The 27,197-nt window shown below is 37.0% G+C and overlaps 1 protein-coding gene across 1 annotated transcript in view; it reads right to left on the bottom strand.

Moving 5' to 3' along the window:
• Positions 1-27,197, bottom strand: part of VWA8 (von Willebrand factor A domain containing 8) — a 295,349-nt gene that overhangs the window by 102,550 nt on the left and 165,602 nt on the right. The window contains exons 27-35 of the mRNA XM_072976319.1: positions 16,965-17,073; positions 15,443-15,581; positions 12,784-12,983; positions 8,272-8,382; positions 7,286-7,350; positions 6,524-6,649; positions 5,321-5,430; positions 4,559-4,713; positions 352-547 (exon numbers count right to left, since the gene is read on the bottom strand). Coding sequence (XP_072832420.1) covers positions 352-547; positions 4,559-4,713; positions 5,321-5,430; positions 6,524-6,649; positions 7,286-7,350; positions 8,272-8,382; positions 12,784-12,983; positions 15,443-15,581; positions 16,965-17,073 — 1,211 coding nt within the window. The remainder of the gene's footprint in view (positions 1-351; positions 548-4,558; positions 4,714-5,320; positions 5,431-6,523; positions 6,650-7,285; positions 7,351-8,271; positions 8,383-12,783; positions 12,984-15,442; positions 15,582-16,964; positions 17,074-27,197) is intronic.

Raw genomic sequence — 27,197 nt, 5'->3', positions numbered from 1 at the left:
TAGCTATAGCCTTGGATTGAAAGACTTTGGTGCAAATCTGGGCTCTCCTGGCCACCGGTGGGGTGACCCCTGCCCCAGCAAGTTATTTTACCTCTCTGCGACAGTTTCCCTGCATATAAATTAGAGACTGCAATGCAACCAAAGATGAGTTCTAACAGCAACTGCTACAATCACATACTTGTGAGAAGTTTAGTGAAAACTTTCTGAGCACAATAGGTCTTTTAGCTACTACAGTCTGTTAGAATTATTCATATTTATAAATACAGCATAATAATGATAAGTTAAATATCCCTACCATAGGCAAACTATCTCTGACTACCTTGATAAACTAGGAATTGGTAAGTTTCTTACCTTTTGGGTAGATATCTTTTAGAGGGACTTCTCCTGGAGGCAAAATTCTGACTATCTGATTAGCATCCAAAAGAGTCACACAATTGCTCTGTTTTGGAGTTCCACTTTTCTTCCTTCCTCCATAGAATGTTGTATCAGTGACCCTTGATTTATGCAAAGATGATGGCCTTTGCCAAGAATAAACTTCACTAGGTGACTAAAAAAAAAAAAAGAGAGAGAGAGAGAGAGAGATTAAAGTAAACTACATTCACAACTTTTAAAATGCAGCCCTTTAAGCAGCTGCCAGTGATAAAATTAGACTTCAGCAACATAAGAAAGTCAAATTATTCCTTAAACTTTTTGAATTTGGCGCAGAAGATAGCTGCTTCATCGATAATCACAATTTTCAGACAAGTGTGAAATACAAAACATGTTTTCTGTCTTGAAATGAATTATATCTAAACAGAGGGACTATAACAATATAGTTAATTTAAAAATAAAGCAAACACCTAGTACACCCGCTGTCTGGCATAAGGAATAGTACGTGACCAGTATTTCTGAAGCCTCTGGAGGGCCCCTTCTCAATCACCTCTCTTTCTTCCTCCCTTAACGTTACCTCTTTTGGAATTTTGTGTTATTTTTTTCTCTTGCTTTACTTTAAATTTTTACCATACATGTATTTACCCTTCTCTACTCCAAGATCATAGATATTCTCCTAGGCATTCGCTAAACATTTCGAAGTTTCATGTTTCACATTTAATGCCTTAACCCATCAGGAATTTATGTTCGTGAGTGGTAGGGAGGCAGGGATTCTTTTTGCACATGGATAGTTAATTGTCCAAATACCATTAACCTCTGCCCACCGATCAGCACTGCTATCATAAATCAGCTCCATGTGTGCATGCATCTGTTTCTGGGCATTTCATTCTGTTCTACTGCATATTTTTCTACCTATAGGTCAACACCACATGGTCTTAGTTAATAAAGTTTCATAAAAGCCTTGAAATTTAGTAGGGCACGTACTGCTTTTTATTCTTGGTTCTTCTTCAGGAATGTCTTGGTTACTGTCTGCACTTGCTCTTCCATAAACGTGTATGACAGTTGCATTTGCACTGCATCCTTGTCAGCACTTGGTATTGTCGGTATTTAATTTTTTTTAATTTCAGCCATTCTAACAAGTAGTAGCAGCATCTCATCAAGGCTTTAATCTGCACTTCCCTAATGACTAATGATGTTGAACATCTTTTCATTACCATCTATATATTCTTTTTGGTAAAGTGTCCATTCAAGGCTTTTGCTCGTTTTTTTCACATTTACCTCCCATCTGATTTCTATGTCTACTCAAATATATTGAAAACTATGAGTTCACCCAAATACATCCAATTCTGATCCAACAACTACAGGGCTCATTCTAGTTTCCTTTCCTTCTGTATCTGTAACTCCCTTCTTTAACAGTGAGAAACCTAGACTTCATTATCCTTAACATATTTACTTTTTTGCTCAGTTCCACTGTAAGTGACTCAACTCCCATCTCCACCACTAACTTTCCCTTCCAGCCAAATGCCCTCCTCACTCTGCTTGGTCCTGATAGCCCACACTGAGCTACGTTCATGCACTGACGAACTCTTCATATTACTTGGGTTTCCACATCCCACATCAGGCTGCCCCTTCAGCGAGATGCCATCTTCATCCTGGCTGGACTTGAGTCCTGTCACCGGTGGTTACCCTCTCCCCAGTCACAGATACCTTTCTCATTTGCTCAGGCTCTGACCTTTGACATCTCACACTGGGCCACTGTTGGCCCATATTTTATACTGGATTATTTATCTTCTTACTCTTTAGTTTTAAGAAATCTTTATATATTCTGGATACAAGTCCTTTGTTGGAAATGTGATTTGCCAGTGTTTTCTCCCAGCCTACAGACTGTCTTTTCATGCTCTTAACAGTGTCCTTCTACAGAGAGGAAGTTTTAAATTTTGATGAAATTCAATTTATCAAAAAATTTTTAACGAATCACGTCTAAGATGCTCAGTACAATGTTTAATAGAAGTGGTGATTGTGGCTATCCTTGTCTTACTCCTGATATGAAAAGGAATGCTTTTAATGTTTCACTGCTGAGGATACTTGCTGTAGGGTTTTGTAGCCATTTAGTAGTAGGTTAAGAAAGTTATAATATGTTTATAATAGTTTAGGTGTCTCTGATAATGCCATAAAAAGTTAATAAGAGGCGACTTATCCATTTGTTGATGGTTTTAGGAAGAATCAAAAGAAATTCACAGAAAGGCAGAAAGGCACTGTGGTACAGTAGAAGGGATAAGGGTTTGAGGGTCAATCACCCTTGAGCTCAGACCCCAGCTCCCTTACTCATTATCTTTGTGGCCTAGGCAATATACTCTCTCTGCATCTATAAAACCCTGTGAAATTGTTGTAAAAATTAATTATCATGTATGAAAGGGTTTAGAATAGTGCCGTGCCTGACTTCTGTGTTAGGGTCTAAAAAAATATGACTACTATCATAAAATGCTGAAAGGCTGTCTGAGTCTAATCCTTCATTGAACAAAAATTCACTGAACATCTTCTTTATGGTGAGTACTAAATACAGGGGACAGAGCTTTTAATTTAACAAGGTCCCTAATCCTACAGTCTATAAAGGGTTTCTATAGGGTCAATACAAACAGAATCTTATACTTAGCTTTCTCATCCTTTTTCTTTTTAAATTGAAGTACAGTTGATTTAAAATGTTGGGTTAGTTTCTGGTATACAGCATAGTGACTCAGTTATATATATATATATTCTTTTTCACATTCTTTTTCATTATAGATTATGACAAGTTGTTGAGCATAGTTCCCTGTGCTATATAGCAGGATCTTGTCGTTTATCTAATCTGTATATAGTAGTTTGTATAGTTTCTTGCCTTTTTATGGTAACATTATATTTCTATACTAATTTCTTCAATCAAAACATGAATTTTGAGAATAGTTCTCCCTCCAGAAAAGTAGCTGAAGTATTTTTTCTACTGTTAGCAGCAAGCATTGTAGAAAGCATATTAAACACAACTCTTTCATCAAGGCTGCGGCAGAAACTGTATTCCAATAACATGTTTCATTTTCAGTTATATAATACTGTAGCAAATGCTTTTTACTTGATAATTAGGAAGACACATGGCAAAGTCCTAAGCCACATATTATCCGCTGGGTTTTGGATTTCAAAAGTCTTATACCCTGAAGTACTCATCATTCATTAACTACATTAAAATTTTGAAGTATGTGAGATTGGTGTACTATTAAGCAGAGCCAATATTTTTATCTTTAAATGATTCTATCATCCCAGCTAAAAGCTACAAAGGAAATTATGAAAATTAAATGTTTAATCAGAACACACGGAGCTACATCTGAGGTTATTAGATGGCAACTTGGACTGAAATAACCTTTGTATTTCATTTTCTCACATTTCCATCAGGGGAAAGCCATGCCTGTTTTCACCTAAATTCACTTCAATTGCAAATAGCCTCTTCTTTATAAACAACAGTAAATTACAGCAGAAGAATCCATTTAAAAGCAAATTAGATTGAGACCATCAGCATTTATAGTATAATCTGGATGCTGCAAAGCAGAGCAAAACCCAATAAAAGAGGGGCAGGGCATAGCTCAAGTGGTAGAGTGCATACTCAGTATGCACGAGGTCTTGGGTTCAATCCCAGGACCTCCACTAAAAATAAATAAATACACCTAATTACTTCCCCTTCCCCAACAACAACAAAAAAAACCCAACAGAAAGTGAATTGATGTTCATAGGCATTGAAAAATTTAATCCACAGTAATGAGACTCCAACATATTTCACTTTAAAAAATTCTAGAAGACGTGTTATTTTTTTAGCCTCAAATTGTTCCTCTTGACAGATTACATGAGCACACATGAAGACAACATGATACGAAATCACTGTCAGCAGGTTAAATATTTGACTGTCACATGAACACTCATGAATGGAGAATCCTGGTTTATTTTACAAAACTATATAATTGCACTGCACTTTAAATGTCAATTTTTAAAAAGCAATGAAATCATATAGATTGCATTTTTTAATGACTGATCTGGAGAACAGAATGTTGGTCTGAAATGTTTACCAGAAAATATTACATTTTTAATTACCCATCAAGTAGGCTTACGGATTATATGCCAAATTGAGGAGGAAAATAATTATTTAATAATTTAAAAAATGTATGCTTACCAGGAGATCTGGGAACCCAACAACAATTGTAGCGTAACTATTCTCATCTGAGAGAACTCGGTTAGGAGATGCAATCTTTTGTCCCACAGCTGAACTTAGCTTTTCAGATGATAGCTGATCACTTGAAATTTTATGAGGTATGCTGGAGTCTGTTTCTGAAAAGTGTCAGGGAAACATTAAACACCATATGGCCCTAAAATGCTTCAGGAATTAATTTTTGCAAGATTTCACTCTCACCAACTCAAACAGAAAAGCACAAGTGAAAAAAGAGAAAACGTTTTCCATGGCACTCATGGCCTTTCGTGTGAGAAAACTCAGTTTTCACCATCATGGCATCTTCTCAGAGTGATTTCAAGGATACATGGAATTCAAATTTGTATTAGCATCAGGATTAATATTAACAGCACTCTGCAGAAAGATGTGAAATGGACCCAACTCAGTGTTAGTGATGGTATATTTTAGATTTTTTTTCTCATAAGTACTTTTCATGCCCCAAAACTGTGATGAATAAAGTAGAAATCCTGATGGTCTGTGTAAAAAAAGAAATGATTAAATCCTAAAGTAGACTTGGAACCCATGTACATACAAAAACTCTGTCCTGTCAGTTAAAAACATTCAAAGACAGAACTTGAAAGATGGAAGATTCTTACTTACTATTTCCAGTGCAGTGCCTAAGTTTTCAGTTTTAGTATAAAGTTAACATACGTTGATGTAACTCCGGCGTGCACCCGGACAGCCCTGAACACACAGAACAGTATTTACCTTGTGTGACTCCAAAGCCTGAGCTAGGTGGCTCCTCTTTCAACACATACAACTGGCAAACCCCACTGTCCTCAGATTCGATGTGTGCAGGCTTAGTTAAAAGATATTTCCTGTGAACAAACAAATTATCTGAGTGAAAAGTCCTTTTCTAATAACCGTGAGGCCAGACTAGGAAAATTCAGAGATTTCCCCAAAGCCTTTTTTTTTTTTAATATTCTTTGCAGTTTCAGAGTTTTATCATGAATTAAAACATAACTTCTGAGCACTGTATAAAGAGCAGTGCATAATATAATGCAGTAGTAAATGTTAACTGAAAATCCAACACTTCCTATAAGAGGAAGGGCTATTAAAAAAAAGAAAGAAACTCTAAAGAGACACACCCGTATTATCATGGAGCCTGCGCGTCATGTGACTGGCCGGCCAGTAAGAGGGAGCCCAACCTCTGATTCACGCCCAGCTAAGAGACAGAAGCCCTCACAGCTGAAATCCTCTTGATCTACCTATTTGTAAGACTTCTAAATTAGGGATGCATAAATAGCCAGGAATCTTTTGCTGCAGGCCACTTCTGCTTGTCAGCAGAGGGGCAGAGAACCCGCATTTAGCAGGTAGATGTAATGCATGAGGGAGGGGGACTCAAAATGCTCTGTGCACGCTATTTAAGCCAAGTGTTCACAAGCCCTTTTCATCAAGATGTGCACAGCCCGAGGAGGAGGCAACACAAACAGAAACATAACCAAACAAGAGCACACAAGACAAAAGCAGGACGAGATGTCTAAGGGGCGCGTTCTGTGAAGTTGCAACAAAGCCGCAGCACTGGTATGGAGAATGGGGCCCTTTGAAGGGAGGGTGAACTGAGCATCTCCTTTAAAGCATCTCTAGTTGGGCAAGAATACGGTGAATTCTCAGTGTGGCAACAGGAAAAGACCCAAAGAAATATGGATCAACCGTGAAAGTCATTATGTTTTTACATAATTTAATTGGAAGGTCATTCCCTGAAACACCTTGATTACGACTCTGTGAAGTGACTTTTAATGTATTTAAATTTTCCCCTCCCTTCTTCGAAGTTTTGCCTATAGCGATACTGCCAAATCCAGGAATCGTTCAAAGACAGACACAGGCAGTCAGGGCTGCAAGATGTCAGAGATCTGAGCAGTAAGGCTGAGCGACGGCACGCTCCATGCAGTTCTCTGGAGATCCACCCACCGATTTGTCTCACTTTCCACCAGAAGCCACTTGTCCTCTGCCACTAGAAAGACTGTCTTGAGGTTGATGGGAAGGGAGATGGTGTGAGTGCGTCCTTCTAGAACATCCAGCACAGCCAGGCTGTTCCTGAAAAACAGAGAAGGCTCTCTGAAAGGAGATAGGGAGGATCGTGGCTGAGTAATCAAGGCACAATTATTTCATGACACATAAGGCAACCCTAAAAACAATGTTTTTAAGACTAAATAATGACATAGAAAAATGTTAACTGAGAAAACATCTACTGTATATCTATATACAGTATCTATACTATAATATATAAATATATCCACCATATAGCACAGGGAATTATATATCATATAGTAACCTATCATGAAAAAGAATATGAAAAGGGATATATGTATGTACGTGTATGACTGATCTACTATGCTGCACACCAGAAATTGACACATTGAAATAGACTGTACTTCAATTTAAAGAATAAAAAAAAAACATATATAACACTCTGAACTATGTAAGGAGATGCATAGGAATTAAACATGGAAGTGATAGCTTCTATGCTAGGAGTGGTTGTATTACAGAAGTATGAGCACCGTGTTTTCTTATGTGTTCTTCAACGTTCTACAATGTGCGGTAAGTTATGTCTAGAATACAATATTTATAATCGGTAACGTTAGTTTTATAATAAACAAGTATAATTAAAGGAAGAAATAGAAGGGATAAAATAAGGATCCCACTTTAAATCTTCTATAACAAAGAGCTCACCCTTTTTCCTTGTAGAATACCAGCCAGTTTTTGTGTGAAAATTCTCTACACATTTTGTAAGTTTCCTAAAGGCAAAACAAAATGAAATATTCACATTAAATGTGTTGGATGCAGTCTTGTCTCTTCAGCTGCTTTTCCTTAAATAAAGTTCTTCAGTGTGTAAAACATGTAATTTTCTGAGACACTACTTCTTTATACACTCCAAGACTCTTATGGTAACAAGGATTAAAATATATTTCAAAATTCATTGTGAACTATGCACTAAAACATCTTCAGAATAATATTTTAAAAAATAATGCCAAATGCTGGTTAGGAATAAACATGCTATCTGGTGATTAACTGTGGAATTTATTCCATAGCATAAATATGTTGGAAATACTTGGTTTCTTAGATTTGGGTACATTTATGACATTTAAAATATCTCTTTTTTCATGGTCTTTTAAGACCTAAGTATGCTGTCTTGCAGGGCAGAGGGTAAGCCCTATTTTATATCTATTACTTTTTTCTGAATGGCAGGATAAATTCTCTTGGGTTGGCCTAAAATGTTTCCTTACTAGTTTAATTTACTTAATAAACTAAAACATTTCTTTATCTAGTAAACGAAATCAGGTGTTACACTTAGGGGTTTATGACATAAATCCCAAACATAAACACATCACCGGAAAACAGTGCCTGTGTGATTAAGGATTTGTTATGAGTGTCACCCTTAAACAGCTCATGATGCCCTATTATTATTAGTTCAGTCCTGACAAGTCTTCATGTGAGTGTGATGGATACAAAAAGAAGCTACTGATACATAATTATATGTGTATGTATGTCTATCTATTTGTATCATATTCCAATTTACAAGTGGGTCATCAGAGAGTTCTCTTGTGCATCATAGCAAACAAAAGGCACTGAGAGGGATGGGCAGGCATGCATTATTACGGCTAGAAAGTTAATAGAAGATCCTTGGCAATTTGCTGGACAAGTTGGGTATTCCTTACAGTTTCCTCCTTGTTCCACCAGGAAGTCTTCTTACATGGAAGCCCCTCTGAAGGAAGGATGAGACGGCGGAGGGCTTGGCTGGTAGTATCCAACAACAGGATGACATTACTCTGGAGATAAAGAGAACAGTGAAAAGCTCAAGACTGATTGATTGATTGATTGACTGATTTTTTAAGGCAGCTGCCTCTTGGCAACCTGGGAATAAAGAAAACAAAGGGAAGACAACACTACTGAAATATTTAAGAGACACTCCAAAGACACGAAATGATCTTCCTTAGTACAGAATTTAAAGTATTAGGTGGTTTTATGAAGATATTTCTAATTATGTAATGCAGAAGTTACTCTCTTTTAAGATTTCACCTTAAAATCATCTCCTTCTAAATATAGGCTAGCTTAACCATGATTCTGTTTTATTATACATGAATGAGGAAATTCAGAGAATTGAAAATTTAAAAAATTCCAACTACTTTTATCAAAATTACACTTAAAGAATGTTCTGTTGAAAACTCTCTTATGCTATGCATAACGGAATCTTATTTATTCTTTTCACAAATCCAGGTTCAATTGAGAAAATATGAACATGATATAAAGATGAGTTAGCAAGAAAATATCCAAGACCCCAAGACCCTAGTTAGTAATGAGTATTTCTTCATCTTGAAATTCACTAAGCTTGAAGAACTTTCATAGCTGGTGCTGTAATAACGTACAAACAGGAGATTGCTCTAGCAGCATTAATCACAGTTATGCAAATGAAATAATAATCTCTCAGCAATTACGAGCATTTTTTTCAAGAAAATTTTAAATAAAACTCAGGCATTAAAATTAATGAACAGAAACGTGAAATAAGAACTTAAAATTGAGAAAGGCAGAAAAGACTAAATATTTTAAAGAGATGCAAAGAAGTTGGCTTTTTTAGTTAAAATTTAAAGACACTTGAAGGTTAGACCAGCAGGTTTACAAAAAGGCATCAGCAAAGTTGTTTGTCAGGCCTCACTTTTAGGCAATTGTCTTTTTCTTTCTTATTTTTGTTTACTTTGTTTTGTTTTAAATTTGGGGCACCTTCACCTACCCTAACCCTTATAAGCTTTTCATTTCAAGAACTTTCTTTGGGGAAAATAAAAATCACAAGACACTCAAAGAATTAATATATACTTTACAAAATATATACAAAATATGAAATGTCTGTTCATTTGTTCTGTAACATTTATTGAACAGTTTATATTATTTAAAGCACAAAGGAGAACACAATGATGAATTAACCACGACTCTTGCCCTTCATTTATGTAATCTAGTTAGAGAGAAATAGAAAGAAACTTAAATGGATTAATAATTCATCTGCAACTCTGGGACCTCACAGTGTGGTTTCAATTTTATTTTACTAGCTAATTTCATTGAAGTGCTCAAGAATTAAAGTAGTATTCGTACCAGAGTTTCCTTCACCCCATATACCCTGAATCTTGGCTACATTAAGAAACTTCTAAGCATATTGATAAAGCTTGAATGTTTCCACACTCTTAGAATGCATCATTCTTATAATAGGCAATTCTCCCTTAAGAATGTATGTTAGGAATCTTCTTTTTAAAATCAACGTTTCATTTAAGTGAAACATTGTCTGGCATTTGAAAGTTTGAAAATGAAAGCGAGAGCTTAAAGTTTTCCTTAAGAAAATGTATTAATAAGTTAAAAATTTACACTCTCTGTTCTAGATTAAATCGTTTTTGAGTAAGTATTTTTTTAAAGGAGAAACTCTCCTTTGACAAATATGTACAACATTAACATGAATTGTTACTGATTAGCACTTAAGCAATCTGGGATAATATTAACTTTTCTAAGCAACAGAAAGTCCTAAAAATAATGTTTGATCCCGAAATATGATTAAGTAGAAGAATAGCAGATGATTAAACAGATACGATTAAGCAGAAAAATAAGTTAGTGCAGTTTTGCATTTTTCTTCCTTTTTAGGGGCTAATACTGTATATAGCTTGTAACTGGGTGTAAGTGAACTGAAAAACTGTATCTTTCTAAGCGACAGAAAACATACATATACACGTTTCCAGCCATCGTTGTATTTAGTTAGAATGAGTTCTAGAAGCCGTTGGCAACATGAAGGATTTCTACTGCTCCATCCTTTTAGACGTTAATGGTTTCCTTCTGTAAATGACTAATGATATATTCCGTCTGCGTTTAAAAATAGAATTTTGCATCACACATGAGTACATGTAACTGTGGTTTTGGCACTCCTTTCAGAGGGGCAGGGAGGAGAAGCAACTGAGCAAGTTTATTATGTTTGTATTTGACTGGGAGAAAAGTAACCTCTGGATGACTTCAGTGTCCTAAAGTCTGAAATTCTAAACTTTGTACAGATGTAATAAGTAATCTCATGAGGGGGCTGGTGGGGGGTAAGGAGGAGGGAGGAGCCTTTATTTTTAGGCATGGCAAAGTTTCCCTTTCCTCACTTAAGAGTTTATTTTAGCAAGGAATTTCTGAACAATTCTTAAACTAACTGGGGAAATGCATCTGTAGCACAGCTTTATAAAGACAAGGGATAAATGAATTAATGGAAGTACTTGAGTCTCTCCAGTATATTAGCTCCATTTTCAGTTAGGGTAGACCGGGGAAGAAGGAATTGATGGCCATGAATTCATTTTTCATTTGATGAGAGTTATTTATCGTTTGTTAAGTTTTACAGCCACATGCTGCTCATTTGGTGATTATTTTAATTTTGGAGGGAGTAATCAGGTTTATTTGTTTATTTTTTAATGGAGGTGCTGGGGTTTGAACCCAGGTCCTTCTGCCTGCTGTCAGGCACTCTACCACTGAGCTATACCCTCCCCCTGTGCTGTTCATTTGGAATTAAAGCGGTCTTATACCCTCGCAGGGCCATTATACAAAACAGACAGCTAAGACAGCCTCTCTGGGAAAAGAAGACGTGGTTCAGAGGACAGGTAGAGGAAATATCCCAATAAGCTGTTCATGTCTTCCCAGGGCACTGGGGTAACTTTATGGAAAACTGTTGAAACTGGTCAAAGGGATAAGCCAGGCAGCATGCAAGAATGCCAGGAGGGGAAGTGCGGGCTGGGCAAGTCAAGCACATCTGTACGCTGAAAAACGTATTTTTTTTGGTGAAGGTCATTATAAGTGAGTGGGCTATTGGTCAGTGATGTTGCCAAATAATTGGCTCTTTTGAGAAAATAAAATACTTGCTCATCTTCTAACTTATGATGCAATTTCATTACCTTTTGCTTATGGTCTATCTTCCTGCATCAGAATGTAAGCTTTTGAGAACAAGGATTTTTGTCATTTTGTTCACCACAATATCTGTACTAGTAGGCACACAATACATATTTAATGAATGAGTAATATGCTTAGTATAGTATTTGGTAGCTACTAGGTGGGTAGTAAGTACGCAAAAACATTGCGCTCCTTTCTGTCGGGCTGCACAGATTAACTTGGACCTTTAGAATTCTCATGAATTGAGACACAGACTGTCTTTTGACCTAGATCTTCTGTTTGGAATTATTTTTAGCTTGACTCTGGGCATCCGTACTTTTCGTTAGTGTTGTCTTACAAGAGCAGTGATGGCTGGAACTTGAGCATCAGTAGATACCAAAGGATCTCTGCGTACTCCTGCAACGGGACAGAATGTTGATGTCGTCTTCAAGTTTGTATGTTGAAGTCCCAAGCCCCAGTGTGTTAGGAGTTGGGGCCTATTGAGTTGATTAGGTCATGAGGGTGGAGTCATCATGAACAAGATTAGTGCCTTATAAAAGAGATCCCAGCTCCTTCTGCCATGTGGGGTTATCGTGATAAGATGGCTGTCTAGATTCTCACAGATGCCAAATCTGCAAGCACCTTGATCTCAGACTTCCCAGGCTGCAGAACCGTGAGAAATACATTTCTGCTGTTTGTAAGCTCCTAGTCTGTGGTATTTGTGCTACAGCAACCCAAATAGATGAAGATGATTCCATTCAGTATATCCACATGGCTGTCTCCACATAAAGAAAGCCATTCAGGTTTCAGATAAAACGTCATCTCCTAAGAGGAGATATCTTAGCTCTCTTCTGAGTACTGTTCACCCTCCCAACTTCTCCTACCCCACCCCCATCAGTCCCTAGGACCTTACCTTCTTTCTACATAGCACTTGTCACTACTTAAAATTGGTGTACTTATTTGCTGGCTTAGTCATTGGTTGTCTGTCTCCCCAAAGAGAATGTAAGCTTCACAACAAAGAATTATCCAGCCTCAGATGTCATTATTGCTGAGGTTGAGAAACCATCACTTACATGTTTCAAGGATTACAGCCCATGAGGAAGTCTCTGCGGAGACGAGGTACTGATAAAACACATGGCCTCATGGTACTGATAAAACACAACCCCTGACTCCTCCCTTCAGCTCCTCTCCTCGATCTTTATGAAACCACGTTATTTTCAGTTATAGGTTGAAAATCGCTCTTCCGTTTCTGTTTTTTCCACATAGGTTACTGTTGGCATACTTCCAGCGCGTCACATTACCTGCTGCTCATGGAGAATCACTTGACCCTTGAGGGGATTTCCCAGCGGTGCCACTGTCACAAACGGGTGCCAAACTCCACGGGCCATTCTTGGGAAGATGTCAAAAAAGTCCACAAAGTAGCCACGTTTCCCAGTCATATTCATGAAGTATAAGGAAATGGGATTGCACGCAACTACGTAGAGAGTATCTTCCTCGTTTTCTAAAATGACAAGAAGGTGTTAATCCCATGGCCTGCAAAAGATTTTCCAACTGGTCAAGAGTTCCAGTGCAAACAGTCCTGAGACCGGAGCACACAGTCGGAACTCAGCAGATGATTTGCAAAAGGACTGATCAAGGCTGAAAAGGACTGTGAGATGCAGTTTAGTACCTGCTCTAAGCATAGATGGGGCCACACTTATCAATTCCAGGAAGTAAGTATCTATTTGTTCCTCAAAGAATTTCATAATATTTCATGATAACACCATTAAATATTTAACACTTTATGTCGGGAAATTCTTCCTTGTATGAAAGTATTTTGTGCTTCAGTAGAGGTCTGTTTCCTCTTATTTTATTATTGGCTTAGATGGACGACAGCTGGTCAACATTTTCTATCTGCTAATCTTGCATTTCCCAGTGGCTTACTAGATCTTTAGGCTTTTCTTGTAAATAAGTCATTCCATATTTTTATTCTTAGTTCTATGGATCGTATTTTCCAAATTCTTTTTTGTATTTGAGTATTAGTACAAAATCTCTGTCTTTTCCATCTAGTAACTGACTAGGTCCATTTTCTGAATTGTATTCAGTGCTTCTTCAACTTTCAAGTGCATATGAATCACTTGGGGAATCTAATGAAAATGCAGATTCTGATTCAGTGGGTCTGAGGTGGGGTTTCAGATTCTGCCTTTCTAACAAGCTCCCAGGAGATGTCACAGTCTGAGGGCCTCCCTTTGAGTAATCAGGCTTTGGACTATGTTTCCCATAATCTCTATGGGCACCTTGCAGCAAGAGATTAAGCTGCCTCTGTATAATAAATGCTATTAACATCACTCATCATCCAGGTGATCACTATTTTACAGTGGTTATATTTTCTGAACCCACAACTAAGGCACAAGAGATGACGATGAGATATGACATTTATATTTGGGACTACCCTGGAAAAATTGGAAAAAAGATATAAGAGTGTGTGTGTGTGAGTATGTGTGTATGGTGTCTACAAATAAAGACATAGTAAATTTAAATAAATAAGCTAACACTGATAAGAAACACAAATCAATGGAAGGCCAGAAGAAGGCCTATTTAGGAGATAGTGTGAACTGTGTGTGCTACAGTTCCAAGTATCAGTTAGAATCACACAATTTACAATTCAAGGATCTTTTTAATGCTTCTACTATCAGCACAAATAAGTTCAATGCAACATTTACTGAGCACCTTTGTACACTGTACAGGGCACCAGGGAATACAGTGAAAGCAGTAATAGAAATGTACTTCAGTGCATTAATTCTTCTCTCTTACTGCCGGCATCATGCTGTTTGGTCTTTAACTCAAACATATATGTAAATTAACTCTGATTCTAACCCAGGTAAATATTCTTTTCTCTCACAAATACAGAATAGGTAAAAAACAAAGAAATCAAAGACAATCAAAAAATCTAGTTTGCAAATGTGGACAACAGAGGGTGACCTTACATGAGGGACAGCAAATGAGTTTCTCTTTTAAGGACCAATTCTGACTGGCTGACAGTGGCTGTCCAGAATGCTGTGTCAAGAGGAACATGAGACTGGGACAAGGTTTAACAAGAGATGTGATTAGTGACACCTGTCAATGGCACAGGTTGGAGAATCCCAGCATACTTATTTATAATCCCTAAATATGAGACAAGGGCCAAAGTTCAAACTTTGTTCATAAAATCCATATTTATTCCCTACTAGTGAATTTAAAATATCTTAATAGGAGCACCATCTGTTACCAAAAAAAAATTTTTTTAACCTATACATTTTAAAAGCACATATTTTAATTCAACATAGCTGATTGTAGAAACAAACATCCACAGAACTTACATGAACAAAAACTTGCTTCTGAAATTTTGCCTAAATAATCCCCATCTTAGAGACTCTCCATTTCCCTTGCCATCACTTCTGTTTTTATCACCTTAGAAACTGCCACCAATTAAAAGCTTCTGCCAAAAGTACCCAGGGCACACTGCATGAATCAGTAGGTAATGGCAACAGTCCAGAGACGTAGATGCCAAAAAATTCACGTCCTTTATTTGCCATTCTTTACAACGAGAGGTTTAATGACTGCAAATCCTCGAGCCCGGCTTTCAGGGTTCATGCAGTCACCAAACTGGAATCCTAGCCAAAAAATCCAGTGTTTTTCCTTTTTCTTTCCCCCTTTTATTTTTAGCACACGCCTGGGTGTGTTTACCTTTGTGCTACAACTGTAATGAGAAACAGACATACGCATATAAACTCAACAGTGCTTATGTGGATTCCACAATAGTATTTTGTTAGGTTATTATAGGAAATTAGTTCTAAATTACATATAATTGTTATTCAGTCTAAGAATGACACAGTTACTGAGTCTATCACAGACTTCCTGTCTAGAGATTATTCTGATTCTGCTTTTTAAAAAATCAGTGCGGGAAGGGAAAAAAAAAATCAAAAGAAGAAACTGACATACCATGTGATGTAGCAATGTCACAGATTAAGTTAATATCATCCAATGGTAACTTCCAGGAGGCACATTCTTCAGTAAAGGTTTGGGATCTTTCTTCATGTCTTTCTATTGGATACTCCTGTATGTTTATAAGTGCTGGACCCTATAACAAAGTAGTTTTCTGAATTAAGAAGTCTGAGTAGTTGGCAAAAAGTAGAAAAGCTAAAGTTCTTTTAAAGTATATATTTTAAATTCAAACACTCATCATCTTGATATACGTCTTCTCATTTTACTGACTGGCATGATACTTCTAACAGTAATAAAACCATAAGCTTGCACTTGGAAGTGCTTTCACACGTGCTACCTTATTTAATTTCTCATTTTCTTTTCTTTTTACTCACAAAATAGACCAGATGTAAAATCTCATAGGAGTTCTCATTAATTCATTCTTTCCTAGGCCAAGAGCAAGTTTTGAACTCCAAGTATGGAGACCCAGCTGTCTGCACCAGGAGAATACTTTGCAAATACAGTTTCTCTTGAGCATTGATTTGCATGTCTTACTGTCCTTAATTAATCAAAAATGTTTGGGTTAGATCTTGACAACTGTGGTGTCCATGTGTGCCCTCACCCCTTCTAGCTGGCGTCTGCACTTTGGGAGCTAGAAGACTAAAAACTGCATTCCTCATACTTCTTTGCAGCAAGGATTCTGGATGTGATCTAGGTTCTGCCAACTAAGTGCATTTGCATGAGATTCGGAAGGCAGATGAGAGATTGTGGCCATCTCCCCGCAGTGAGAGCAGACAAAAAGGCTCTGACACATATGGGCAGTCAGATTCGATGCTCTGCTACAAGGGTTGGTGAACTATGACCCACAGGTCAAGTCTGATTCACTACCTGCTTTGGTGAAATTTTACTAGAACACAGTCACGTAAACACATTTGGTAACGTAATGTCTGAGCTGTTTTGTTGCTACCATGGCAAACTTGAGTAGTTGCAACAGGCTCTGTATGGCCCCAAAGCCTGAAATATTTACTATCTGGCCCTTTACAGGCAAAGTTTGCTGACTCTGCTTTATTGTACAGCTCCCAGCAACAGAGGTGGTAGCAAAAGTAAAAACATTGGTTTTGAAACTAAAAGTCTAGTGGAGGTCCCTTGACTTCTTTTTCCTCCTATCCTTTCTAATAATTCTATAAGCATCTAATCCCCCAGTCAATCTGCTTGAAAAACCTAGAGGGGTTTCTCTTGCAACTAGTGACAGATACTCCCTTCTTTTGGTTTTTTACACAAAAACAAATATAATGGAGTAACCATCCAACCTGACTCTCCTGAAATAGAGGTTAGCTCTTAGGAATTCTACTGGCCACAAGCAATTACCTACACTGAGTCCCTCAGAGGCCAGGTCAGCTTGAGAATTAGAGGAGAAGCTAAATCTATTCTAAAATGACATCAGAACAACTCATTTCAGAGATTGTATGAATCTTCTCCAGGGAAGGCACAGAAAAAACGGTAACATTCAATATTGTGATGAAGAAATAATGATCCTGACCTTTACGTCTATGTGACGAGTTTCTGCTGGACACAACAGTTTTTGCATTCCATTTCTTGACTGACCAATTGTCCAGTAGCCCACAAATGTCTGCTCTGGCAAAGGTAACCTGTCAAGGATGATTTGCAAAGTAAGTATTTCTTATTATTTCCAAGTCATAGGAAAAAAGGATGAGCCATGCAAGTAAATTTGAAGATGGCTTTATTTAGAAGTCAGTTATATTTCATTTTATTAAAAGATAGTCTTTAATACGATGTTTAGAATACACTTTAAGAGGAAAAAGATTTCACATTTCAGAAACTCAAAAGGCAAGGTCCTATTAATACTGTATTTACTTTAAGAATAAACATAATCAAGGTTTACATTTTTTTCTCCCAAATTGGTAAATTACTTAGCAATTTAATATCTAAATTCCTAGTAGAATATAGGAAGGATTGAGGAAAAAATGGAGTAATCCATCCATTTTTTTCAGTCTACTCTTCTAAATTTAGAATCAAATAGTAAGTAGTACACAATACTACCAATCACACGTTTGTCAGTTGTACAGGGTAAGTTTCATAGACTCTATTTTAGCTTTTTAATTATTTTTTACTGTGAATTGAAATATAAGAGACCTACAGAAATGTTCACATAAATGCACCACTTGGTCCTGAGCACACATGTATGTCCAGGACGCATCACCCTCACCTGGAAACTCCCTTGGACCACTTCAGTCATTACCCTCACCAAGAGAGCTGCATCCTGACTTCTAATGGAATGACTTTGTGTTTAGATTCCTTTTCATTTAAAGTTATTTTTATGTAAAGTGATTTGTGAAAACAAATATGGCGATGCTTAAGTACAAAACCACAGACAAATTTTTGAGACTAAAGCCTTTGCTTTTTAATCAGACTCTATTTTCTTTAAATCCTTAAAAAGAGAACCATTAATTTGTCATTTAATTCAACCATAAATTTCTTATTCCACGGTAAGTAAAGGCAAAAAAAATGATTCACTTAAAAATTCTTTAAACATAATTCATATGTGGCTACAAATTGAAATACATGCTTGAAATGAGCTTGATGATGAACAGAGTACATATTTATATTTAGAAAATCATTTATTTTCAGTAAAAGAGTAACCTGACACAACATTTCCATATACTTGATAAGACCATGCAAGGCTTAGATATTTTTTGCATAAAATAAGGAAACCAAGCATTCTGGTGGAATATGATTTTTGTCCCTTTGAAATGTTAATGCTTAACAAAAAAGGAAAGAAATTTACATTGATATTCTTCTAAGTCATATAACATACATCATTCAAAGGGACGTATGTGTTTTTGTAACTATCATCTAAAATACATTTTAAGTGCGTGGACAATTATCCTCAGTGGTCATCCACTTACTTCCATGTTTTTAGTGGTAATGAGGTGGAAGGGCTACTGAATCAGGGGATTTACTATTACTGTGTTCTTTCTTAAATGTAATAAAAACATATTTACGTGTCCAAAGGGCAGATTTTGAAAACATCTTGCAGACTGAGATCTCCTCCTTGTTTAGGGGATGAACAGTATATTTCATTGCTTTCAGCTTTTCACCAAAGGAGTCAGGTCTCCAACACAGAGGACAAAACAAAGGAAGGAGACACACCTAACTTTCCTCTAGGGTAGACGATTTGGTGGGTTATAGTTCTAGTTCTTTTATTAACTAACTATGCAAACTTGTCAGACAATTTCTCTGAGTGTTAATTTTTTTCTTTGTGAAATGAAGGGGATAATCTGTAAGGTTCCAGTTCTTTACAGCTTGGGGCGTCTCTGATAATCACTGAAGCGCGTGGAGGGAAGTGTCAGTGGTAGATCCAATAGTCTTGCATTACCTTGGTACTCTGGGGTGAAAATGAATAATCAGAACAAAATTAAATGAGCTATACCTACCAATAGAATAGGTGCCTGATAGAATTGCTTTCCAAAGTTTATAAAAAGAAGCTCTACACACATTCCAAATTGGCTTTTTGAAGACAACAGGAACATCTTGAAATCTAATTAGAGGTGGAGACTGACTGAATAAAAATGATTCTTGGTTGATAGGTTGATATCTAATCTAAAAAAAAGGTCTAATATGTTCTTTAATAATCCCACAAAAATATCATACAGATGCTAAAAACAAAACCACACTGAAAACGTTCATCCATTTGGGAAAAGTAATGTTACTCGACCTGCAATTTCTACTGACAACCCCAGGGATATTCATAAAAGCTACTTTGAACTTGCCAACTCATTCCAGGTAACAGTCATGGAAATTCCAGGTAACAGTCATGGAAACATGCCTGGTTCCATTTTAAAATAGCTCCAGCTGTTTGGTTGGCAGAGTATGCGAAGGCCCTTCAGTTTCCCCATATAGAATCTATTCCGGAACCACATAACAAGCTAGTAGCGTTAATAACTGCAACGGAAAGTCACATACACAGGGTGTTCTGGGATTCCACAAACTGACTCCATCAGCTCCTTGGTAACACAAAGAGTTGTTTCCGGACTTCCTGGGGGCTCCAGGCCGGCCAGTTGAGGTAAGCCAAAGCCTCTCAATTATTTTCCACTACTAAGTCCTCTCAATAAATTGTGGAAAAATTTGACAGTTACCCTTTCCCCTTCAGTAAGTTAGTAGTCAGGGAAAAGGAGAATTATACTTGATTGAGTGCATGAACAAGCTTTGGAATTTAAAAACATAATCAACATTAATTTGGGGGTAATTCTAAACTAATAGCCAGTTAGCCAAAGGCCCTATATTCCACTATTGAAATCTGTCATCCAACTCCAACCAGACTTAAGTTGTTAGACCTGATTTGATTGAAATGACAATGGTATTTTCCATGGTTTTAAGGTCCTGTCACTTGCATTGTTTAACTTTGTTAAAGTACTATCTGGAATGATGTCTGGATTTGATTTTAAGGGAGAAGAGGATGCACTTACGGCCTATAAATAGTACTACTTTTAATCTTCAGTGTCATTCATGAATTTATGGTTTTTTTTTAAAACAATGAAGTATTTCAAATTCGTGTGTTGTGATGTTTCTTAATCCCTGGTGGAAGTATTAACAATAAAGATCTGGAAGTAAAAGTTTTCACTAAAATCAAGGTAAGTTTCAAAATTATGACTCAGGTCAAATTATAGCACTTGGGCAAGTTACAGAAAGGGAAAAAAGCTCTTTTAAGCATGCACACAGTTCATAACATGATGCATATGGACACCGAAGTCGAGTAATACAGCCTGACTGACATGCAAGAGAGCTGTCTAAGATCGTTTCCATAAAGAGGTAAACTGGGGTTTTAAAGAGTATGTTCTGGCAAATTTCTGCCTTCTTTGAACAGTTGCCAATACTATTTCTGGAGTATGAAAGAAACACATGAAAAAGATTTGGATCTTTCTGGGGGCATTATGCAATTGGAAATTGTTGACATACCTATTGTCAGCAATTCCAAAAGCATTTCCTTACCACAAGAACTACTAATTTTCACGGGAATAATGGAACCCTTCAGGGAAGTTCCACCGACTCACAAAACTTCACCAATTACTACCATCTTTGAGAAGAAAAAGAACAACTCCAATTTTATCAGGCCTCACTCATTCCTAATGTTTTAAATCTAACCTCTGGTAGAAATTAAGTTGGACTATTCAACTCAGTTTACTGGAACCTTTAATAGAATAACCCTGACAAATATTTCCACTTTTGGTTCTTAGCCTTCCTCTTCCTCTCCAGCCAATGTCTGCCTTAGTTACCTCGAAGTGCTACCTGCTGTTCCTGAACATGCTATGCATGTTCATGCTTCCATGAGGCTATTACTTCAGCCCCGAATTTCTTTCTGCTATTGCCTTTTTTGATGAAATCCTTCTCATTCTTAAGGCTCAACTCCAGCGTCACTTCCCCTTGCCTCCCTCTCTCATAGTTCTGTCTGGGTAGAATGAATCTCTCGCTCTTCAGGGTTTCCCTGGATATTTGCACATGCAGAACTCTTAGAAACTCTTAGGATGGAGTTCTGTAGAATGTGCCATTTTCAAACTTAAGACCTGATAGAGGATAAAAGTTTTAGAGAGCACAGTCAGAAGTGAATCTATGGCATCCCTTACAAATATTTACACATACTGAAGTAAAAAGTCAACACACTAAATATAGAAAATAGAAATGTCACTTTAAACATGTTCAATTAGTAATAATGGTACTACTATTTCCAATTATTCTGCCTTGCTTTCTAGAAACGTCTGAATCTCCCTTCCTTACAGTCTCACATGTCACTGGTATGTTAATTTAGCTTTGCTGCAAATGATACACATACAAGTACGTATATGTGTTTTTTCCTGGCTCTGCATTTAGACATTATGGTTTATAACTTAGACTCGTGCATCTCTGCGACCAAGGGCCTGCTGTGGTCACAGAAATTTGGATGCATGAGATGGAAAAAGATTTAGGGAAACTTGTTATTAATGGCCGACACTTCTCAAACACGCTTCCCAGTACCCAGACTGACACTGAGCAGCCTCAGTGCCGCTGCCCAGTGTCACTCTGCCAGAGTGGGTGCTGTCAGCTCGCTCCACACAGTCTTTCTCTGGCTTTCTTCCTCCTCACAGAAGTTGTGAGACTATAGTTCTGGAGCCTGGGTTTCCTTTCCCTCATCTTTCCTCAAATTTCACTGCAAAAACTCTTTTCCTGCCATCTGCTTTACCAACCACATCTTAGTACTTGCAAATCTTAAAATTCTTTCTTTTTCTAATCATTCACATCAACAATGACTGGGACTGAAACTCTTCCAGTTGGAAATTTTCCCAGAAAACCAAAACAAAGCCAAAAAACCCCGCAAACCTCAGAAAACCATTGTTATTTCCCACAAGAAGGACTCAGAGGATGAGATGCCGTACTGCGAATGTAGCACTCTGAATAGAACTTTGCATCATAAGGCTGAGCGTTCACATGTTTTTCCAAGATTGTTAATTCATTGAGGGTAAGGCTTACATCTTACTCACTTGAATCTCTGGCACTCAGAATCCATCGATCCTGCCACGGACATGTCTCTCACTCCTGTCCCTCTTTTTCATTCCCGCTGCCACAATGTAGGCTCTCAAGGTTCATCACTGAGATTACTGCAGTTGCCCCCCAATAGGTAGGTCTTCCTGCCTTCGGCTTCACTGTCTTTCAGTTTCTTATCATTAGAAAACCTAAAGGGGTCTTTCTAAAGCATGAATCATACCATGTTACTCTCTGGTTAAAATTCTTCTCCGGTTCCCCCTGACTCTTCTCTCGCTTTTAGTCTCACCACATGGCATGCCCTCACTTAACCCTTAGTTTTAGTCACCAAACGGCACCATGCCCTCTTAAAATGGTCTCTGCTTGAAGCGTTGTCTTTGCCTCTATTTGCCTCCTAGTCCTTTAAAGATTCAGGGCAGAAGGCAGCAATTCTACCTCTTTGCTCTCTCTCATGTGGCTCTCATATAACACAAGTCAATCTTTACCTGAGCGTTACCCCAGCTGATCATGACCTCTTTGAAGGCAGATATTGAGCCTCCTTCCTCATTAGATTTCTGATTCCTTACCTAGTGTTTACCACATATATGCTCAATAGTGTTTGTTAAATGAGTGAATGCTTGGTTACATTGTAACTGCCAAATTCTTCACCTACTTGTTTCTTATCTTGATGGCAAGCTGCAAAACACCCTGACAGATCTTCCCTATTGCATCCTGACTACATGACTCTCAACAAATGATGCAATCGACTTTGCAGCTGTATTTGGTAGAATTAGCTATTGGCGGGGATTGGGGAATGTTACCCAGCCAGGTAACAAATATCACTTACAAATGTTTAAGGGATCAAGGATAATTCTGTGAGGCTGCTGAAGATGAGTATGGAAGACGATTCATAGATCTTGACAATTTCTGTGTAGATCAGCTATATTTTTTAAATGTTTTCTGTACCCCTATAAAGGAGCCGAAAGCAAAGAAAACGTCTGTGAAACTACTTCATAATATACCAAGAGAACACAGGGCAAGACTAAGAAACTATAAAGCCCAATGCCATCCTTCTGCTTATAACAGTTCTGAGATGTCATTATGTAAGTATTATTGTTTTTGAAAATTAAGAGCTCTTTCACGAAGTGAAAGTAAATCATCACACAGAGTGGAATCATACTCCTTAGAACTCCATGATCAATACTGTTAAGTTGTTTGTAAAAACTAAGATAACAAAATAGAAAATTATAGCATTTAATAGTCCGGAAAATGGAAGTAGAAGCCCACAACTTTAAGAAGGGAGTCTTTTAATTTAATGGGAGAAATACTAAAGTAATAATCATTCCTATATTCAGAGATAAACCTAATGAAATTACTCTAAAAAGAGGCACTGGTTAGGGATGTTCTTTCTGATGCCTGTGGTACTTGGAAGACCCTGTAGTTGGTGTGGTCAGAGAAGCAGCAGCTACTGGTGTTCTAGTTACACAAGGTAAGTTAACTTGGAAAACTGATCCTAGACAGATACTCCTTTAAGACACACTCAATATAGATGAAGCTGTTCTGTTTGCAAATATACATCCCTAGCACTCCTCTAAAGAGACAGGTCAGTACTCAACATGCTCATGTAACACACACTGCAATGAGATATTAACGTCTCTTATAACAGGAAAACATGACCTTGGCCACCTTCATCGGGAGTAACATATGTTACAGGACTGGCTGATAGAGTAATGAATGGTTGCTGATATAAGGGAGAAGAGTGACCACTTATTCAGCTTTCCAATTCAAGTAGGGACACTGAATCAGAGTCTATGCGTTGGAAGTACATTAAAGACTATTTACTCTGACGTCTCAAGTTTGAATCCCTCGAGTACCTCTCCAGTAAGGTTTGTTCCAATCTGTCTGAACCAAGTCTCCAAAAAGTATATCCTACCTTTCCCCTGGGTAATCCATTCCATCTCTGAATACAGGAGCTATCAGCCCAGAGATGGAGGCCAATTCTCTTTAATTTGTAATGACTCAGAAGCAATCACAGGTGCACAGCAAATGCACAGTGATTTATAATAATTCTGCTAACAATAAATACATTAATGAGGAGGATTTTGAGGATGGCAGTGCTAAGTATTCTATGCAGAATAAACTTCAAAAAGAAAAGAATTGTTCCATTTATTTTGAAGAATTTGTAAATATCATCTATTTTGATTTTTCAAAAACCAAATCCTTACTGCAAGAGAAAAGATTTATGCAAATTTGCTTGCATCTTATAAAAAAGATGTTTTTATTTTCCTCTGTAGTCCATGACAAATGGCATTAATTTGAAGGGAAGTGTGACTAGAACAATGGGCCTAGTCACTAATGGAAAAATTCAACGTATATTTTGCAAGATCTATGTTCCAAAACGGTAGGAAATGAAATTTGAAAAACAACTCTAAACTTTCCATTATCTTTAAAATCTTGCAATCCAATGATTATTACATTGCTTTTCTCATGAGTGTCTCATGAAAGATATCATGTTTCATGCAGCGACAGCTGGGTGGATTTAGCTAAAAGACAGGCTTTGGAACAGAGAGGTCTGTGGTTGAATCTCCCATCTTGCCATTTATTAGTTGTATAATGTGTTAAGTTATTTACAGTCTCTTGAGCCTCAGTTTCTTCATCTGTAACACACACATACACACACTCCTACACCTAATAGATCACAGGAAAAATTACTTGCCTAATAGAAAAAATAGAATTATTGTATATATTTCGTTAATATACGCAAAATGTTTAGAACACTTAGTTAGCACTTGATGAATATCAGCATTTTAATTTTTGCTGCTTTGAAAGTGTATTGAAGCATTGTGCTGTACACCAGAAACTGACACACTGTAAACTGGACTATACTTCAATAAAAATATAAATATACAAAAAAATGTATTGCCTTCCCTCACTTGATATGTTTATGGTGATGTCTACCAATGCATAAATTTACTCATATTGTGTTGAAATGTGATAGAAATGCCTGATTAACTTGATTCTCGTTTGCCTTGGTAAGGGTGCCAGTGTTATCCCCCTAGAGGAGGCAATGCAGTGTGGTGAAGCTTTGCTGTATTGGAGGCAAAGGTCCCAAGAACTAGCAATTTCAGAATAGACCTTTACTTTAACATCTCTATTTTATTTAAGTAAGAAAACAAAATGAAAAATTCCAGTTCCCAAATGGTCTGTGGACATCTAAAAAGTAAAACATGTAAAATTATACACGTTAGAACATTAGAACAGAAAGTGAGGCCTTCTTTCCCCTTTCCAGAACCTCTCTCACTGAACAGTCAAGACAGGTAAAATAACCATCTACTACAATGCAGCCTAAAAGTACCAGGTTTAGCAAAGGCTTAGTAGAGAAGATAAGTCACATCATCTCATAGTGTCACATTGGGCCTTTCATGATGCTTGGAGATCTTATGAGATAGGTACCAGCACTGCATTATTCAGGAGAACAAAAGGGAAAACGATAGCGTCCCACACGGGAATGTCACTAAAAGTGCACTGACGGGTCATCACCAAATAGCCAAGCACATTCTGATCTCGGCTGAGGAGGAAGGAGCTGCAGCGGACCGTGCGTCTAGTCCAGTATCAGCTCTGCCCCGGGTGGAAACGTCCCTCTGCTACAACAGGTGCCTCACATCTCTTTTGAGTTATATGCAGTGGATGGCCCAATTATTTTTCCATCCTTGAGTGTGAATGTGACCATCTTAACCTGGATTCAATGTAATTTTGCTCCTACTGAGGAAGCAGTATGCTTGGATTAGAGAACAAGAAAATTAAGCAAGAATTGTAGTAGCAAGAAATTTTCATTCAGGGCAAGAGGCTATTAGTAGCAATTAAATAGTAATGAAAACATTTAGTCCTTCTTCCTTCCTAGTGACAGAAGTCCAATGTGAATTTTCCTCACTAACATAGTATCTGTAGAACTGCGCAAAAGCAACCTCAAAAATCTGATTTAGCAAAACGTCTCGTGAAGCAGAAGGTTTAGCAACAATTAACAAGTCATGGCAAGAATTGTTCAGTTTAGAATAGGGGACAGAAATGAGTAAGTTAAATCATTTTATCTTCCTTAGAAATTTGCCAACAATCTTGTTTTGACTGATCTTACCAACTAATATGCATTTGAATTTTTATTTCAAGTTGTGCAAGAGTACAAAAAAAGCTGTTTTAAAATTACAAGCCTGGTTTCTATGAAACGAGAACTCTCTGTAAATCTGTTAATAGTAATAAAAGTCATCTTATTTCTAATTGAAAATAAAGATATAATTTATGAAAAGGAAATAAAACATGAGTACAAACAGAAGTTTGCATATTAAACACACTTCTTGAACTCTCTAATATAGAAGATAAGTGCCCATTAAATTACCAGACTAGTCTCAAAATGCCCATAAACACTGAGAATCAACCAGCAAAATAGTATTTTACAGAGAAGTGTTGTGTTAGCAACTGACACCAAGTCACTCTTCTCAAAACAAATTACTCATTAATAATATAAACCAATTCACTGATCATTTCTAACATAACTCCATCTTGTGCTTTTACTGTAAAAGGGAAATATTTGTTTCTCTTTAAGAAATCCTTGACGAAATTGTTGAAGCTTTAACAATTTATTTTTATTGGCGTATATTCTGACACATTTTATAATAACTGCAAAGAATAAGTAACGGTGATGTGTACACAGAATATATATGTATATATCTGTAGCTGGACTATTCATTAATTCATATCTAACAGTTTTTTTCTAAGAAAGGTAGAGAAGGCCTCCTATATGAAACTAAAGTTAAATAACAATTTAAAAGTAATTTTTGTCCCTTGGGAATTCATGACAATTGACTGACTTATAGACATAGGTGCATTAGATGCATTATCAGTAAGTTATGCATATTTAAAACTGTTTTCTAGTTAATTTGCACTGACTTAATGACCCTACTAATAAACTATCAACTATCTTTCTGGTCAACAAAATAGCATTCGCATGATTCTTTACTAAGGTTAAGCATGTAGCCTGTAATTACAAAATAAAAGGCAGGTAACTAGTCCACATGAAACAAACCTACTTGTTCTCTCTGCCTCTCTCATCTGTCAAGCTGAAATAAGTCACCCAAACTCTCAAGTTAATATGATTATAAATTTAGAAAACTACTGTAACAGGAAAATACATGGTGACATAAATAAGAACATCTTAACTAAATACATATTATCTCTTCACGTAGTTTTCATGTTTGTACAGTGATTT

This window comes from Vicugna pacos, chromosome 14 (genome assembly GCF_048564905.1).
Source record: "Vicugna pacos chromosome 14, VicPac4, whole genome shotgun sequence".
Lineage (NCBI taxonomy): Eukaryota > Metazoa > Chordata > Mammalia > Artiodactyla > Camelidae > Vicugna > Vicugna pacos.
Note: the sequence above shows the minus strand (reverse complement) of the source record. Positions and strands in the feature narration are given on the sequence as shown.